The 19813-nt window shown below is 39.8% G+C and overlaps 1 protein-coding gene across 3 annotated transcripts in view; it reads left to right on the top strand.

The window, feature by feature from the left end:
- The window catches only part of LOC138134334 (methyl-CpG-binding domain protein 5/6 homolog sba-like), a 47099-nt gene that overhangs the window by 15697 nt on the left and 11589 nt on the right, over window positions 1-19813 (top strand). For all 3 annotated transcript variants that reach the window (XM_069052520.1, XM_069052523.1, XM_069052521.1), the window contains exons 3-4: window positions 2584-2707; window positions 10401-10539. In XM_069052520.1, coding sequence (XP_068908621.1) covers window positions 2584-2707; window positions 10401-10539 — 263 coding nt within the window. The remainder of the gene's footprint in view (window positions 1-2583; window positions 2708-10400; window positions 10540-19813) is intronic.

Here is a 19813-nt window from a genome sequence, read left to right on the forward strand (position 1 = left end):
AGTTGACTCTACGGTAACGTTGCCAGAATAGTGCTGCCAAGAGCTTTTTGTTCAAAAACCATTATCTTTTTGTACTTCCACAAACCATTAAAAGAGAAAAAAAACACTTTCTCTTGTAGATAAAAAATCTGTTTTGAAGACTTGTCTGTGAAGTAGGTATTTATTCAAATTTGTTTTAAGGTGTTCTATGGCAAGAATAGAAATTCCTAACAATCTTCTACTTTTAGATGGTATTTGAGGAAAAACAGCAGCCAATAAAAATTGTATCCAATTTCTCGTCATCGAGATACATCTTGCATCTTGTTTTTTAATTTTTTGAACGTCAATCATCTTGTTTGTTTTTGTCGGTTTAGCTACGGTTTCGTAATCGCCACATGTTTCAGTATTTTGTCATAGTTGAATCGTTATTGAAGATGATTTTTTGTATTCATGTGGTTATTTCACCTCGTTCCAGTTCGCTCATCACAAGGCTTGCTTTAAAAACCACAAAACTCTACAGGTAAACACGTTTCCAAGTTTGCCGATCATAAAACAATATAATGTTAATAGGCATTTACATAACTGGGTAATAGTCGTCGCGATAACACGTTCACATGGGTTGTTTTGACACTGGCGTTCGCACATATGGGTCAAACGAAACGGAATGATGACCCGAAAGTTGAGTCGACGCTTTTGTTCGATCACTTCTGATGATTTAATGGGTTTTTCTCAGGTTGCTTGTTGCCTTGGTCGATCGCCTCCGCGAGCAAATGAGTTCAGAAATAAATTATTTGACCAAAATCGTGTTCGGTTGCTCGGTTGGTTGGAGTCTCGTGCGGAATTTATTGTGTTCAATGAGGCGTTAAGGCAAATCGCTAATTACCGGTGGAAGAGTCGCAATAAAACTAAGTACTCGCGTTTTGTACACTGGTGAGCAAACACGACGAAGGGTATGTTTGAATAAGAAGCAGCACAATGTGTCCATGCATATTCATAAACTACTCAGCTGCAATCTGCGAAACTCTTCAGGTCGTGTTTTCACGATGCTTCACACGGTCGTAAGGACTGAACCGTCTACCAGAGGGGCTTATTAATTTGCAAGTGACGATATTAAGCCAGGTCGGTCGATTCGATAAATTTAATTTGAACCTTCGAGGGTTTGCTCAGAACTGATGATCATTTATTACGTTAAATTATACGCGGTTGAAGTAGGTTTTGTGTGAATCCCCTACGTTCACAGTCCTTCGACAAACATAATCTCGCCCACTAATTTAGATTTGCATAGGACTCGGTGCTGCTGTGTGTACATGCATTTAACCAGCTCGTTATATGAAGTTATATAAACACAAAAGAGGAGCCTGCTAGACAGACATATCGAATTGTTTACTCACATGGAATTGCCAGACATTAATTCGTTCAGAATGCAAATTGATTTTTAAATGGAAAAAACCGCAATTGCATCGGCTAAATAAATAAACCTCTGATAAAACTACAAAGAAGTATCGATCGAAATTTGATCGGTGCTTGAGCCGCCGAAATTGGAAATAGTTTTGAGCGGAAACGCAAACAATGTACTTCTACCAAACGGTATGCAAATATACATCGTCTTTGATTGTTTAAAATGTGTTTTGTGTTGCAACAAAATGATATGTGGTGTGCCGTAAAGTCACGCTGAACGAGTCCTTCTCGATGCTCTCGTTGAATTGTTTGTATACAAATCTTTTGGTCTCGAACATCTGCTCCGAATTGAATGGCCCTTCATTCCTCAACATTGGTCCAAGCAACTTCTACCTTTTATTCTATTGTTTCGGTTTTATAAGGTTTAGAACAAGTATAACTTGTGTTCCGGACAATAAAACACTTTCCGCTACATGCAGAACATCATTTTTGCTTTTGCGACCGCTGTTTTGCTGAGAAATTATTCCTTTAAAACGATCAACTCCTGAGAATTTCTCTAAAACGTGTTTAAGTAACTGGGTTTGTAGTGCTTTTTAGAGGCAGCTTCCAGTTAGTGTCTCATTCTTTAAAAAAGTCGTTTTACAAACAGCACTCTTTCATATGTAAATTGCCCTTTTGTTTGCTGCTGTTGGCGTGATGATAAGGAAAAATAACATCGGAACTGTGGAAACTTTTCAACTGAGAACAAATTTTCGTAAAAGATACGGTTGATTTTACGCGAAATGAACCGTGTTCTTGCTTCTAATTAACTTAGTAAAGGACGTGTGTTATAATCAGATAGGTGTTCCTGAATTCTCAATAGTCAGGTATTATATCATTGAACTTGCTGTGTGCTGTTCCTATGTCTACAACTAGAAGCGAGTTTCGATCTTTATCATCTCAACCAACCGTACTCCAGCTATTTGGTTCATTAACCGAGATGTGAAGGTGTTGTCTTTGATTCTGTACTTTGTTAAATGGGAAGCCATAAATGTGTTCATTGCCTCCATTAACTCGACATTAACACTGTCAAAGCTGTTTTAACATTAAGATTTAGATCAGCCATTTGTACTTGTGTTTCACTCGGTTATTTTTACACTTTGAGATTCGTCGAAAAAATTTGTTCTACCATTGACGACACGAAGTTAACACGCTTTTCTGTTTCAGCCCGAGTAATACAGCTTTAAGTTCTCCGGAACAAGTCAAAGAATATCTTCTTTCAACGGGCACATGCAAGTGTGGGTTAGAATGCCATTTTAAGTACGATAGCACCTTTAATTTTGATCCTAAGGTAAGTTTCATTCGATACTGATCTTATCGAAAAGATTTTTAATTCGTGATAAAACACAGAGTAGATCCTATCGGCGTGGGATTAAGAGAAGCTACGTTGGACGTATCAGCGTTTAATTGTTTTCACGATTGGATTTAGCGTAATTCCTTCGGCAGTGGTAAAGTGCAATGCCCCCCAAAAGCAACAAGTTCGCGTGGATTAAAGTTATCCTGCAATCCAAAACCCACGATCCGAATTTGACGATTTCGTCGCATGCTCTTAGTGTCAACCGTTACGGCTGCGTCGATTATGATTTTTCGTAAAAGTTCCGATGCGATCGTTGTGCAAGTCGAGTCAGCTCTTGATTTAATGACGTGGAGCAGTCGGTGCCTGCTGGATGCAATTTATCGAAGAGTCTGTGAACAGCACTTGTCGGGAAAGCGAGCGGCGGTAAAGATAAGGGTGTTTGCAGCAAACATCATTTGAACGTCTGATACAAAGGTAATCGTTTTTAGCGAAACGGGGCGAACAACCTTCCTGGAGATGCACAAAGAGACGGGTGCGAGGCGGCCGGTCGGCGGTGTTATCGATCGTGAGCCGGTCCGCGTCTACCGCGTCTGATGTGTATCCTCCGGTGCTAGAAATCATGATTTATCGTCGGAATCGGGCGATAGATAAGGGGCGCGAGGAGGATCGTGCCTCCGCAAACGGTTATCGCGGACGACTGCTAACTCGCGACGAGAAATTCAAACAGGATACGTGTCGGTTTCGGCGATGGTACTCAGATCAGGTCGACCCCGTGGACGGCCTCCCAAAGAAAATCAGTGCCAACCTCAACTAACAAATCTGGTGGCACGAATGGCGAAAAAAATTGACAAATCAACTTTACTCGGATCACAATGGCGATTTGCCGACGACGATCGTTGAAAATTCGAGAGTACATCAATATTTTCCATTCGTAAATTGTTTAGAGGTATTGTGTGTCATTTTAGCGGAATTTCAGTCGCCCGAAGCGTGGTTTTTTGTTGATCAGGAAGTGTTTTATTTTTTTATTTTGTGGAAACGTTCGATCAGCGGGGGAAGGAATGTTATGTTTCGGCAGTCGGATACACGTTTAACAAATTTGATTGTTGTCCTTTTGGACGGAACCGGTGGTGTCGGCGTGACGAAATTATTTATTTATATCGTTTGTGAGAGGCGGATTCATGCCGGCCCAGTTTTTGAGCTGCAATCGTTCATAATGGGGCCCATATAATTTTGTGTAATTTAAACATTATGTGTAATCACGATTGCCTCCGAGGATTGTGTATATATTAATGCATTTCAACAGTTAATAAGGTCCGTTTTTGAGCATTGCATTCTCGACGAGGTTTTGACCATGCGGTTGTGTCTAGAGGCCAATTTAAATAGGGAAATAATGAGTTCATCAACCCTCCCAATCTGAATACACCTGTAGACTGGAAAATTGATGGTAATTTCCGGTATTAAAGACAGGTTATATGGGTGTTGTGAAAGTTCACATACCCGAAAAAGCCGTCAAATTTATATATTAAAAAAAACCGATTAAACACTCAACCTGGGGTAGGTTTGTTACCCTCGAACCGTCTTATCCTGTTGAGAAATGGTAACGTACATTTTGACATTAAAAATTGAAAAGCTGTTTAATAATCAATTAGAAAAATACTGTCATTTGGCAGTTTCGGCGTAGGTTCGTGACAATTAATTAAGCTTCATGAATGTCGACTTTCTGAGTGGTGATGTCGTTCTTTCTCGCAAAGCGAATGTGTAATGTCGATCGTTCGACGTTAATTAATGGTTATTAGTATTCCCATCCTGGTATCAATCAAATGTGCAACGTCAATAATGACGGTCTCGTGCAGCGTTACGAACCCAATTTTGTCGACGAACGTGTACCCGGTTTGCGACACATCCACCCAAAATATAATTAAATCAACTTTCACATTGGCAGGGCGAAATGTCGCTTCGAAACAAAATAAAACCGTCGTTACGTTCATAATTCGAAATCGGCAAATCTGAGTGCTTTGATGTGTTCGTAATTCGATTTGTCGATACGCATATTAAGTGTAGTTTTTTTTTTTTTTGTAGGTCGAAATGGAGGCCGTGCGGTTGTGGCGCAGTTAAACGTCGATGAAAAACAATCTAGTCGTGGAATTGTTGATGCACTTAACGGCACAATTATGGCACATTAATTATGCACGATCGAACTACATCGGGGGTAGCTATCGGCGTCGTTCAGTTCTGGCCGTGGACTAATCGATGTGGAGCGGATCCCATTATGCGATACGCTCCTGCATGTTTGTTGTTTTGTATCGGGTAAAATTTCCCGTTTCTAGCAGATGATCTCGATAAACTAACAGATTTTCCGAAAACAATTTACCGCAAGCGGGCCATAAAAGTTTTTATCACGAGATTAACTTCTCGCAGGACTCGGAGCTTTTCAAAAGGACCGTAATTATTCAGCTGAAAAGCTGCTCGACTATCGTGTAACGCTCCAGCAATTCGCTCGGAACTTTTATGCGGGGACGTAGAGTATTTACGTCGCCCATTACTCTCCGGACGTGATTTATTGTTTTCCGAGATTTTAAGATGACACACGTCTCGTAAAAGGATTTAAAACTTTGTAAATGGTAACTCGGTTCTTCGCGGATTTGCCTCCGCCGTGAAACTAATTAAGCTCTTCTGCTGATAACGATGCCGAGCTTTGCAGTTTTTGCGACCGTCTCTGTTGTGTACAAGCCAGAAAGTTTACTAATAGGTTTTTATCTTTTGTTCCGGGTTTTTGCGTCATCCGACTAACGAGATTCGGCTCCTTTTGGTTTGCGAGATTATCGGAACGGGGAGAAAATAAGACTGTTGCTGCAAAATAACGAACTGTTTTATCTTGGGATCGTCGGGAGTAGTTCCGCATTTTAAATTTAACCGGGAAACATATGGTTCGTGGGGTGGAGACCGTCATATGTGGCGGAGCTCAACCACCGTGTAACTCGAGTCTTTCCTTCTAGATATGAACCCCCTTAAATCGCCACGCCCCTTCCACCGGAAGAGGAATTCGAAGATCGTCGCCTTAGATTTGTTACATTTTTTTTTAACAGAGAAAAGTTATCAAAACCGCGCGACACGATTAAATTTGAGCGGAACAGAGACGACATAATTTTTGGAGCGGCCTTATGGAATCTGAAAACGGTCGACGAGAAGACGAGTCCAATGGAGTTACACGAAATGTTGTTATCAAAATGCGCGGCTTCGTGGTTTATGTGTAAATTAGAGGAATTAATTAATTAGGAAACGCATCCGTGAGATATAATTTGTAGCGATAGAATCTTAATTACGTTTAATAGTCGTTGGTTAGTTCCATCAGAGGACAACCAACTGACACATGTTCCTTAAGAGGACCTCAACTGCAAACACGTTATCTCAATGTCATAATTAAACGTATAAAGCACTCATCAATATTTATATATTCGGTTCGAGCCGTTGAATATCGTTCGCGTTCAACGACAATCGTCAACTCGAGACGGGTTTTATTATCCTTCGCTAGACATCATCTCTTCTCTCTTTTTTTTTCGAAATTGAAATCGGTTTTTTTTTCTATCCAGCAAAGCATAAATAACTCAGCATATTAACTTAACTCGACGGTAATAACAGTGTTTTTATAATGGATGTGAACACAGACGGAAATGAAATTCGGCTCCTCGGCGGATTTCTTATTGGAATTTATAAACGAAGTAATTCCGCTCGAGAAATTCACTTTATTTTATATGATGAGAAAAGGGAAACTCGATTTTAGAAAGCATTCGGGGTCCTGCGAGCTAAAACCCATTTCATCGTCGTGGAAAAAGTCAATATTTATTAACCCCTTCACGAATTTAGCCCGCATTTCGGTTACTAATTTTGGATAATACAATTTTGAGCAGTTCGTAATTAATTAAATCATGAGGAAAATGGGGACGGAAACACGATTGGGTTTAATTTTTCAAACGGGGTCGTGGGGCGGAATGCTTTAAAACTTTGTTGGGGGATAAAAGACTTGTTTATCTTTTCGTCAAATGAAGTTTTTCAGTAGTTTGTTGTGTCACGAGTTACATAATTAAAATGTGTTATAAAAAAATGTAAAACATTGCGATATCTACTAACCAGCCTTGAAGTCGTGACAAGCATGAATCATTATGGAAGGATGAACGAAACTTTGCCCGGTAACTGAGTTGTTCAATTATTATTATAATTTTTTTTTTTTTTTTGATTAAATTTGTGCACGTTTTTGGGATTCCATAATATCTTTTACCAATTCAGATAAGTGGAAATCGTATTGACTCATTAGTTTTCAAGTTTATCTATCCAAAACAAAGTTAAATTAATTTTTAATGCAAATGAACCCATTTCGATTTAATTTATTCTTTTGGCGCGAAATCGTTCCAAAACCTAACCTTCGAAGGTTGTGAACCGAACCATTCTCCCACAAACGAGTTTTTATGAGAATTACACAGAATTTGACAAGTTTATTGGTATTAAGAAACGTAATTTATTATCTTTCAATGCCATCTTCTTGCCTTTTAATTTATTCCGTTGTCTATTCTTTCATCATCCATATTTCCCAATAATTCAACTTTTTGTCGGTCGTAACAGCTCCCTGGAATTAAAAGAAAAAAACTATTAATTTGGTTTATTGCTTCCAAGAATATTGTTATTGTTAATGAACGTGATATATTATTTCGTGTCGGTTAGGGAAAACCGGGTTCGTTTTTAATTAAGTTCGTCGTTCTTCGGTTGAAGTAGTAAAATGTGTTGGTGTCGTCTTTGTGAGCCTTATTACGGCGGACAAATTTTCATCTTCGGCATTGTCGAGTTTATGCTTCGCAAATATTTGCGTTTTAATTAAGAAATGGCTTAATTACGATACTAGTTTTGCTCTATTAATTAAGAGAAGATTAATTTGAGAGACGTGTGATGTGCAGCAGGAACAGCAGAGAGAATGCCTTTGGCAGACGGCATTTTGCATGCGGCAGGGAGTCGAGCATTAGTCGTCGCAGTCTGAAACTAATAATGTTTCCTGCAGTTCGTCTTCATTAACTGCGCTCTTGTTACACGTTTGTTCTACCGTTTGCCGTATTAAAATGATAAATTATTGCGTCTTCAACACCCACCCCCGCTCTCTCCACTATCTGTTTTGGCCGACCGAATTCGAATATTCGGCATAAATCAAAATAATGCACGAAAGGCTCCCTTAATTAATTTTGTTTATAGTTGGCGGGACGGGCGGTGATTTATTACAGAAATGTTTCGTATTATAACTTCATGTTTTATTAATCTTGGTGTTTATTTTTCTTTCCTGCGAAGTTTCCGCATAATGTCCGCGAATTGAACCGGGAGTGGGTGTGCAAATATGAATTCTTATGGACATAAATAAATCATGAGCGCCGAAAGATGGGTCGATTGATCGGGGAGACCTTCAATCGTGGCTCTTTGATTCTGACGCATTTATCATTTCAACTTTCCAGATCAAAGCTTCCAGATAATAAGAGATCGTATCTGTGGGAGTATAATGGCGCAATTAATTCATAATTTAGAATCGAACAATTTTACTAATTAAAATGTCAGAATGAATGATCGGCCGTTCCTTGCTAACAACTGTTTGTTTCTCCGTTTTCGTTCGGAATGAAAAAGAAAATCCGTCTGATGTACTTAACAAGTTGTTCTTTTGAGGAAATTCCGCGAAGGAAACAAATGAAAGATTACTTTGTGCGATGATATCGCTCAGTGGGCAGGAAATTACAGCCGGAATAAAATGAACTTTATGTTCATAGATGCCCCACTTTTGCGTTTTAGTTCGGCTTCACTCCGCTTTGTTTTCCATTGCTTTTGAATGTAACAACGTACAGTCTCATAAATCTCTCGAATATATTCTATTCTTAGGTTGCGACCTCTTTCATATACGCATTTAACTAGAATTGCTTGCATTCTCGTCGATCTCACGGAACGGAACGCCTGCAAAATAACGAGCGAAATTAATTTTCGCGACGGGGTGAAACTCCACCACCATTCAGAACGAACACAGAAACAAACGGTCCTCGTATCGATTTCGTTTCTGATCGGTCTTAATTATTTTAACCTGTTACACGATGAATATTTGCGGTGTGATCAGTAGTGGTAACTGCAGAAAGAATTATAATTATTGGCGCGTTGTTTTTTTTCTCGGGTGGTTGGTTTATTGCCGTGCACTCGTCATAAAAAAATCACTTGAAGGATTAAGGACTGGTTATTAAAAATGAACCGAGATGAAGTCGCTGGCGGAACAAAATGTCGGGCAAAATGCCCCTGAAGACGGCGCACGGCGGAAAATTGCTTGTAAATTAACCAACCACAATAGCGGTGATGAATTGTTCGAGTGTGTGTAATTCTGTCACATAAGTGTAATTACAGGAGCGAGTTTTAGTCACCTTCACGACTTGTTAAAGAAGGTTGTGAATAAATTTTGTCCGGATTACGAGCGTTCAAAATTTAGCACGCTTCTCTACTTCTTCGCAATTCGACTTGCGACTTTTTTTCCACCGATAGAATAATTCTCCGCGAGAGTACCTACGTTTGTGGATCATGCTTGGCATTGAAACACAACAGTAACCTTCACCCGACTAAACCAAGTTCAGACAACCAAGGTTGCCATTAATAATTCACTATCTTCTCTTGTTAAACTTATGTGATCTTGTTAGTTTAGATATCGGAACACTATTTCCAGCCGAGTCGATTTTGTGTACAAATATAGATTTTCGTGTGGGACTGACTTGGATTTTTATAACAGTTCATCTAAAAAAAAACGCCATAATTAATTCTTACGCAACTAATGAAGGGTTGGTTGCGACAATTCAGTTTCGATGCACGTGAGTTGGCGGAGTATTTTTCACGCCGAAGCCGTTAAAGGTTAACACGGTGATGGTTTATGCAAACAGAATGCCACCAATCACAGGCAACAAATTGATTTTTGACTTCCACATTAGGTGGAGCTGTCTCATTTTTTATTGGTGATTTATCAATTATCGGTTCGTGTCGTGTTTAGATAACGCATCAGCGCTGTTGGTTTGGTGTGAACGAAATAAAAAAAAAACAAGTTAATTAGCGGGAGTTATTTTTTAAAGCACGTTATAAATAAATTTTATGACCGTTTCCTGGTCATAAATTCATCCATGTAGAAATCATAAACACGGGAAAATGGAATCAACTAAAATTAACATCGTGATGGGAACATCGGGAGCAAAATTGTGTCCACCGTTCGCACATGGAATTCAATCATTTTTTGAATCCTGGATCCCCTCGAAAAATTATTAATTCCGTATTAATTAACTCCGCGGACCGGTTTTTCAGACTGCGCCGTCGGTCGGAAAACATTAATAAACAGATAAAATTTTTGACACTGACATGTTGCATTTGTGACGTTGATTTACAATTTTTAACAGTCGGATAACGCGGATAACTTTCGAATCGATGAACTTTCCGCGAACGCACTCTCGATGCAAACGTGAACTCCCGCCTGTCATCGTTGCCGTTGTCCTTCGAACGTTAATGAGTCCTCTCCGCATCTGGTTCTTGTACGCACGAGATTTAGGAGATGATATTCTACGTAGTGCGCTCGAGGGAAGAGCCGAATTAAGTTGCGACATGACTTTGCCCGTTCACGAAATTGATGTGGATTTTTGGTTTGCAGGTGGCCAGTAAGCCGTGGACGCTGACGCCAGACACAAATACAGGGGACCTGACCAAATTGTGCAACCATAAAAGAAAAATAATGGCGATGGCCTCGTTGGATTGCAAACCGCCGGATCCCAGTATGAAATTGCGAAAAGGTAAGAGACGCCGTAAATACGTATGGGACCCTTGTATCCATACTTTGTCGTGGCTAAAAGGTTGTATTAGCGAAACATGTTGTGCATATTTAGCCGGACAAAGCGTGCAGCAGAGATGTTTTGCTATCGAGCTAATTTTCGTAGATGGTAGTTTTGTATCGATCGAAAAGTAGAATTTATTTGTGGAGGGTACAACGATCGTGTTAGGTTGTGGAGCTTGTTACACACCTAACTGGACCTGAACTGATGTAGATTACGAAGTAACCTTCGCGTCATTGCCCACTTTGGATGTAATCATCGTCAAATGTGTATTAGCAGGACTGCACGAAAGAGCATAATTGCCTCGATTTTACGTAGTGAATTCTGTGTAGGTGGTTCTTGATTGTGGACGAATTACTGGAAGCGTGGGGCCAAACCGATAACGTTGTAAATTTTTTGCGAATTTTCTTTATAATGTTGAGCTTTTTCAATTTCCGAGCGAGAAGTTTAAGAGGTGACGCTAATATAAAAGTTCCCACCGCGAGCAGCCCCGGCGAATGTATAATCTCGAAGTAAGGAACCGCCAGAAATTCGCAATTACATAAAGCCTTTTATAAAATATTTAACAGCTCCGTTGCGGCAAGATTCACAATATAAATTTTAGGAGCGGCGAATTGAATTTACCACAACGGAAACCGTAAAGAACAAGCGAAATCTTTCCCGCCTCCTTGTCCAGGACGATCGGGTCCTTTCGCAACAAAAACGTCATCATCAAAAACATTCCGCTTCGTATACATTCGAGGCGAACGTTTCGAATTATTATTACTTTGATCTTTTTTAGATGCGCAACACACCGGCCCACGAAACAAACAAGATAAAAGAACGGCTCCGGTCTCCGCTGATTTTATACGAAATCTTGTTTTTATTTCATCGGATCGGGTCGTCCTTCATTATAATCCGTCAAATTGGAAAACGGGAGTCGCACTCTAATATACTGGGTGTTCGAAGCTGATGCGAATATTTTTTACCGACGGAGAAAAAGCGCTGGTTCAAAGTTGCACAAATGGCGTCGTGAAGACAATAGTAGTGGGAAATATGCATGCAGTTATTATTAGCATAAACAGAAAGGTGTCTGGATAGTAAATAACTCTTTAAAGTTTAGCATACGACTGACAAGTAAAAAGAATATGGAAAAAATATTGAAATTAATTAGTTGTGTGGTGATCCTGTCACAAGCACCGATGATGGAGGGAGTAGCTCGATTGAAGTTGTTCGATCAGAGATTGAACACTGTGTATATGAAGGAATCGCGGCGGACGGACAAGGATCAATAGTTCGTCCTCCGGAAAGCGCGACATCTCTAAGGCACGTCAGTTGATAAGGGTTAAATTCGTATCAGAGTAAAACGTTGTCATCGCCATCCGAACGACGGAGCTTTGCTCTCCGTGTGCCATTACGACCTTCCAGGAACGTCGGAGTGACAACGAATTTGTCATTTAAAGTGATATTGAAAACTCGGGAATCGAATTACCAAACAAAACTCTGCGGAGTTATGGCAGATATATTTTCGATTTGACTGCGCGACGGTAGCTTCTTATAAATGATTCGAGCGAAACGCGAATAGGCACTGTAATATTTCACGAGGGGACGATTATATTAAAAATTTATACACTTTTGAAAGATCCGATGTGCAGCGAATGAAATGGTTTTTTGGTGAAGGCGCCGGGATTAATGATTCCTTCTCGGAAAGTTCTCGTCTAAATTAAAAAGCAACGGAAAAAAATTCGCATTCATTCGAGTTTACGGACTTCGGGATGAACGCGTCGGAGAAGTAAATAAATAAATAAATAAAGTCCTGGGGGTTCGTCAGTGATTCATGTAAATGATTCACGTGCGGCAGCATAACGCAGACAGAAGAAATAACTGGCGACTTCATTGTTATCTTGTCATGTAATGAATCAAAATGTACGGGAAACGCCTGGCAATTACATTTTGCTTGATAACGTTTAGACACACAAAAAGATCGAAACGAGATACGGAGGATATCCAAGACATGAATCGAGTCGGATCGTAAATTCGCATCACAAAGCAACACTGTTCGCTAAATTCTCCACTTTGAAACGTTCTTCGTGATACCTATCTTTTTGTTTCGTGAAATGTATTTTTATCGATGTTATTAAACTGATCACAAAATGAACCATTTATTGGTTTCGGTCACGATCGAGAAACTGTCATGTTTTGTTAAATGCTGGATTTTTTTTTAAATTAAATCACCTACAATTTGTGACTTATGTTTCAACGTTACCAGAAACTTTTCATTATAATTGACTATCAAATAAAATTGAATAAAATACATACGTTATCTTGTACAAATTAGTCGACGATTGTTTTGCGTGTTTTGTTATGCCAATGACGTTTTAAATCTATGTTTATCGCATAAAATCCCACCATATGTGTTGCATGTTCATAGGAAACTCCCTAACAATTTTTAGAGGTGATGAAACTCAACGATGACAAGTGGAAGCGGGAATTATAAATATAACGTCTGTCGGTGACGTATTAACGTAAAAATCCGATTTAAATCTATAGAAAGTAGGTTTTTGTAGAACGATCGATCAATAATAATTAACAGATTCGGTATACTGTTAATAAACGTAGGCAGCTTACCGACTGGGGAATTTATTATTTAACGAAATGCAGTAAGTTTAACGACACCAGTTTGGATTTCCCGACTTTGCGCGGATGAATCATGTAATTTTAAACATGGCACATGAAATTTAAAAAAGAAATTAAACCTTGCCGGTAGTTTTCGAGAGGACTGTTCCGAAAATGAACAATTATTGTCTCGTCGTTATTATGTAAATTGTGTTTTACACGTTTTTAAATGCAAGCAACCTTATGTTCTTTCTTATTGTGGGACGAATTAAAAAAACAACAATGGCAATTTGTACGTGGCGTTTTAACGACTGCGGTTTCCCATAATAAAACTTAAAATTTTAACGCATCACCGTGACTCAATTAACACACAAAAGGGTTAACGTTTCAGGTGTTTCTGTACGTCTGTCAAATTTTTACTGCTTCGCATCCTCAATAAACAGACGCACATTTATATCGGGCAACCAGAAGTTTTCCGTTCCATAATAGATCACACGGTGACAGAGGCTCCCGTGTTATACAGTGCCGGGTTGTCGGTCATGAATTTTACATTGTGCCATGTGTCGCTGTTCGTTCTATTGTCTAATTTTAGATGACATCAAATCGTCATCAACCTTTTTTCATGCACTTTTTATCGGACACTCTTTATTGGGTTTTTTTTATAGGAGCCGTGCGGTGTTCGCTTCGCCCCCACTTCTGAACGGTCGTGAAATTTTTTCGCGCGATACGGCCCAACCGATTTTCATCCCTCTTGGTGGCCAGCTTCGTGGATATATATTTTTTTTTCGTTGATCCCTCCGGTGCCGTGACCGTACGTTCGGTATGTGCGTTCTGTTAAAAGGTACCGTGAGGGGCGTCAGGGCTAAAACAATGGCGTGTCGGTGGCACGGGGCGATCTGACAGGCAAAACGCGGGCAAATAGGGAGCCGGTCAGCGAGCCGTGACGGGCCTTCATTGTTTCGAGCTGGTTCCCATTATTACAGTGTTACCTAGCATATTATATGATAACTACGTTCAGACAGCTGCCCGCCGAAACGGATAGCCGCGGCGTCATTCTCCGGCGACGGCGGCGGCGGGCACCAGGTGCGAACGCAACTCGGGGGACATGGAGTCGACTTCCTTCTCAAAGTGACGGTTTCGTATCAAACTGAAATTGTGTGCACTGTTCCCGAAAATGCTGTGGATTAAACGTTGCTAACACTCTGCGATTTTCACGAACCGTAACGACCAAAGTTCGTAAAACGTTTACAACTGTTTCGAATGTACCTGCCAGATCTTTGTCTCGCAGCAGTATCGAACTTGTTTTACATTCAATGTTAGGAAGTGACTAGTTTATGATGTTTTATACTCGAGGTGTTATAAATACAAGAACGTAATCGCACCGCATCTTTGAAAATAGTACAGTCAGCTTTGAGCAATGTACCATCGTTAAAATGGTATTCAGATTTCGTATGCGTGAGAGCGCGTGTTGAACCACCCGACACGTCGGAAATAAGATAAAAGGGAGTAAATAAAGTTGAAAACCTATTAATTCTGATTGGTAGGAACAATCATTCGCCATTATCTTTCACTGTAGGATTCCAAGCGCCAAATTAAGGTGTACTTTGCATTAAACGCCACCAGCTAAACAGCTCTGCTTGTACGCGAAATGAATAAAAACCGCTCTTCATTGTGATGCAAGCTTGCACGCTTTTCAATCTCCTCGCCAAGATTCAGAAAGGATTTTCTTGTTATTACTTGGAACACAAGCCTCCGCCGGATTATTTCGCTTTGCTCCGGGTACCTTTTGAATAAATTCCGATTTGTCGTTTTCCCGTCGCAGTTTAACGAGCGAAACGGTACAAAAATAACTTCCCGATTGTCGAATCGAACCGGGGGTGTTTAACAGGAACGATTTTAATCAGTAACGGTTTATTTTCGAGCCGACCGGAATCAATTTCGCCTCGATGAAGTTATCCTATGATCTATCATCGGTCCGGAGAGTTGGCGAATTTGTTTTGGTAGTCGTTGGGCGTGTACGGTCATTTGGCGAACATTAATCAAGGAGTGTCAGTTCGGCTCGCCAGGTAGGCAGTAAAACCGCGTGTTCGCGAGGCCGGGGTTAACACTGCTGCACCGTTCGGCAACCACTTGATTTGGGTCGATGGCCCGCCGCAGAGATCGAGAGTCGGTCGGTATTCCTGCAGGAGCAGGCGGAGAAAGCCTCGGAGGTCGTTCACCGATGACCCTACAAACGGACTGCCGCTGCTTTGTGATCGACCAAGCAGCCCCAATCTTGCATAATACATCGACGTTGATGTCATCCGACCGTCGGGGGCCCCCCTCGGATCTGATCGGGTGTGTGCCGCAATTATTTTAACACGACTACCACGTCGCCGGCGAAAGATGTTTGTTTCATCATCATCTGGTCGAGATGGAGGAGGTCGTTGGAATCATTAGATGATTTTTTTTTCTTGTTTCGTGATTGTCGTATGACGGAGGACCGGAGGAGCGTGTGTTGTGTTTTCGACCCAGCGATTTGACGAAGAATTGGCCACATGCACCGGTCGGCGATCCAAAGGATATGTCGTGACTCGAATCACACCCACCGGGAATCAGTTAATTTAATTTCAATGTAGGCATTGCCTTATATGGTTCTGGTTCTTTCATCGACTTATCGTGTTTGGCCTGCAGACAATTATTATGGATCGATATGAAGTTGAGCTTTTTATTTACGTCTTCACGCGTTCAAATATCTTTTGTGCTTTCTCGTTGTGAGTTATTGGTTTTATAAATTTATAAGCGGCCGACCAATACCCATCGTTTGACCGCGGACAATCGCTCACCAAAGCAGGAGATGTGCTTACGGATCCCCATCGGATACCCATTCGAAGAAGATTGCGTCCGCCGTGTTCTCGGTAGATTCAATTAAACTTTTGGATCGAACACATTTAAATGGATATTTGTGGGACGTGTAGTACATAAAATGCATATTCTAGACTGTCGTTAGACCAGTTGGTGCATTTTGAACGGTGGAATTTGTAGGTGTTGGCGACAGAAAGGTAATAACTAATAAGGAGCAACTAAATGAGTAACTGTTGCGCCGTTTGTCTGAAGGAGTGGTTCATCGGACGACATTGCATTGTAAGCTAAGTAATACAAATTGTTCTGCACGACATTGACACTGAGAGAACCCAAAGAGAAATTTTATCTATTTACAAGGTGGGCGTGCGGGATATTAGAATAATGCATTCTGTTCCCACACTTGCCGAGACTTCGAACGATAAATAAAACACAACACAAGTCTTAATATTGCAATAAGTTTAATGTAAATACCCCAAACAGCCCGAACTGTTGTTTACCGAGTTGACCTTTTAACATCTCCAACATGCAACACCGCGATCCTGTTCGAGTTATGGCTCACGACGCGGCGGATAACCACTAATTCTCTCTTCACATTGTCGGAATTATTAAAACAATTCTCCGTCGAAGCAAGCTTCCTCTACGGCCTGTAAAAGTCGGAGAAAAATTTCGACGAAAATGTATTTCGTACGATGAGAGCAGCCTTTGTATGCATTCAAGTCACATTACGTAACAATTTCAGCATATGTACGTGTGTGGCCCTAGCAGGATTAGCCGTGGTCGCTCGGTTAATTGTATCAAGGCTGATAAATTACACTTTCCTACGATAGCCCAAAAAGCCAGCGGACTGTGACCGTAAATGTGCATATTCAGTTCTTTCCGCTTAGTTAATACGTGAAATATGATTAATTTTGTGTAGGGGACATCGTTGTTCTGCGCTGGATGTTTCAAACGTTAATGCACTGAATTGTTGCCAACTAAGTTGTAATTTTGTGGAAGTGTTAAAGTCAACAAGCCTTCTACAATCTGTCACATTATTGTTAATTCTAATGTGGGCGCAGTGAATTATCTCGTGCAGCATAACCTTACAGTTATCGCACCACCTATCACTATACCTTAAGTGGTACTATATAATTATCATACACTTACCTCTAGAATCATTGCTAATTGTGTGTACCGGCCGCATTGATATGCAAAGTTTGCATTTGCTTAATAGATTGTTACGAGCAGATTTTCTAAATTATGGCAGATATTGAATGTAATTGAGGCTGAATCACGCAAAAAACTAAAATAACACCGTAGATAAATAATTGTACTTTTGTTGCTCAAATATTTGTCGAGTTGGAGTGTGTACCTAGTCATCAATACAAGACACCGAATAACAAGTCTTCATTGGTCGAATCGAGGGGCAGGTGATGTTGGACACTTTCGTGGTTCGCATTATAAATTAATTCAGTGTAATTATTTCGTTTTCACATAAAAACTGCTTATTTTTCGGTTCTTGGCTACTGTTAAATGTTTAATTTGGTCGGACAGGTGATGGAATTAATTTAAAATGAGTGTTGTCTGTGCACCAGTTAGGTGAAGATGTTTGGTATTATTTATTGGCGTGTCATTAAAATGGATGAAGGAAGTCCAATTGTGTCGGGAAATAATGTACTTAATAATTTTTCGGATCGCAATTAAACCGTACTTGTTTTTTTTTTTTTTTTAATTTACCATATGACAAAAATAAAATTGCATAATTCCAATTATAAGTCGCAGTGCAGCGCCAGCTTTGGTCCGAATCGCTATTTGTGCAGAGGCTGATTGGCGTGCCTGAAAGTCACTCTACCATGAATGCAGAGCGATAATAATTATCCCAACAGTTCACTTAAAAATGACGAACCGGCTTTGTTATTTATTGCAATAATTATTGCAAATATACCTAGATTAAGCGCTTTCAAACATCAGCCTTTTCCACCTTTGAAAGATAAGATATGTCATTAGGAGTAATATATTACGTACTTTGTTCGAGTTGTCATCTGTTCGAAAAGAATTAAAATATCTTACCCGGTATGGTCCGAGTAATAATTAATTTTGATTGCTCCCCTAACAATACGGTTGATACGCAAGGTGAAAAAGCAGCAGTTGCAATATTTAATTTATGGCTAAAGAAGAGAATTATGAGCCGGGAGTAAATAGTAATTTCGTTCGGCGCTGTTTGTAATTTACGTTTTCCGTTATTTGAGATGCACTCTATGTAGTTAATTCGCGTAAGAGACCTGTTAAAAGCAGAAGCACATTAAATGGAAATTTGAATTTTTCATGTTCAGACGTTGAGCAGACTTTTGCCGGTTTCAATTCGTATGCAAACGGCAGTTTTGCATTAAGCAGTCGCTTATCTAAATAGGGAACGCAAAACATTAAAACCGTCAATTTCTTCGGTACATTACAATTAATTGGACCAGCGCAAAAAATTAAAATAGGGTAATGCGGTGGTCGCTTCCATTTAATGGTGGTCATGCTTTACTCGAATCCATAAATCGAAAAACATTATTTATGCATTAAGTGACCAACACGTTGGATTCGAATGTTTTCTTTTACATGGTAGATTGGCATTGCAAAGGTGTAATCAACCCATCGGCCTTGGCTTTGAACACATGTAGTATTCAAACAAGTTGCTGCAGAACAACTTCGTACACGAGAAATGACAGTTTCTATAATTCCGAGATGTTTTAGAATGTTCGTCGACGAATCGATCGATTGTATCAATAATCGTGGTAAAAATTGTAATGTCAGGAGATAAATCGCAAAAACGAGGACCACGACACGATCCGTCGAGAAGTGCGAGCACCGGGTCCTGTAATTTCCCAACTTATTTCAACTTTACACCGAACAAGTTAAAACTCCATTACAGTCAAATTTAATTTTACTTTGTAACAAGTTGCGAAAGCATTTTCTTAATTTAAGTATATTGTATTGTGTCAACGTAATTGAAACTGGTAGAAGTTTAAGTTGACAACGAGCAGAAAGTGTACATTTTTGTTCAAAATTGGTGATTAAAGTTGTTTTCTTTTTCGCGAACGTAAACCCGAATTAAACGACACTTTGCAAACACGTCGGCACTCGTGAGGTACAATTTTGTTCCAGGAGCACATTTCCAGTTAAATGAAAATCACTCGACGAACGTTGGAATAAAATGTAAAAATGCGGTTCAATCGTGGAACCCTCGTAAAGTCGGCGTCCGCCGAGCTAAGGTTCTTTTGTCATGCGAACGATAAGAGCCGTATTTAGAATAAATGCATACAATACAAAAACAAGGCTTAATTAAAATGTTATCAGGGACAAATATAATTAAATTTCATACCTACATTATGTTTCTGTTCGCTACAACAGTCGCCGTTGGTTTACATCATCAAATTATACAATTAATTTGAATATTTCCCAACAAGCTCCCAATTTAATTCTGTCCATTGTTTTATGTTCGTTTTTAATCAAGATCGATATTCAATTAATCCTGTTTGAAAATTTAGTTTTGAGCACTGCCACAATAATGCAAACGAACTGCAAGAGCGCCAATACAATAAATATTTAATGGTTTCTTGTCATTTTTTAATGAATTGAGATTGAACGCGCGAATGCAGATTGTTGGCTTTTATCAAATGAAGTTATTAATTATCGCATTGTAAAAACGACAGTCAGAAGAGAAATTGAACTGCCAAGACCTGAACAATGGCCAGAGAATTGCGAACGGGTCCGACATTTCAATCAATTATTCGAGATTTTCTCGGATTTTGTTGGATCGTTCAAAGACGGG

Source organism: Tenebrio molitor, chromosome 7 (assembly GCF_963966145.1).
Source record: "Tenebrio molitor chromosome 7, icTenMoli1.1, whole genome shotgun sequence".
Classification (NCBI taxonomy): Eukaryota; Metazoa; Arthropoda; class Insecta; order Coleoptera; family Tenebrionidae; genus Tenebrio; species Tenebrio molitor.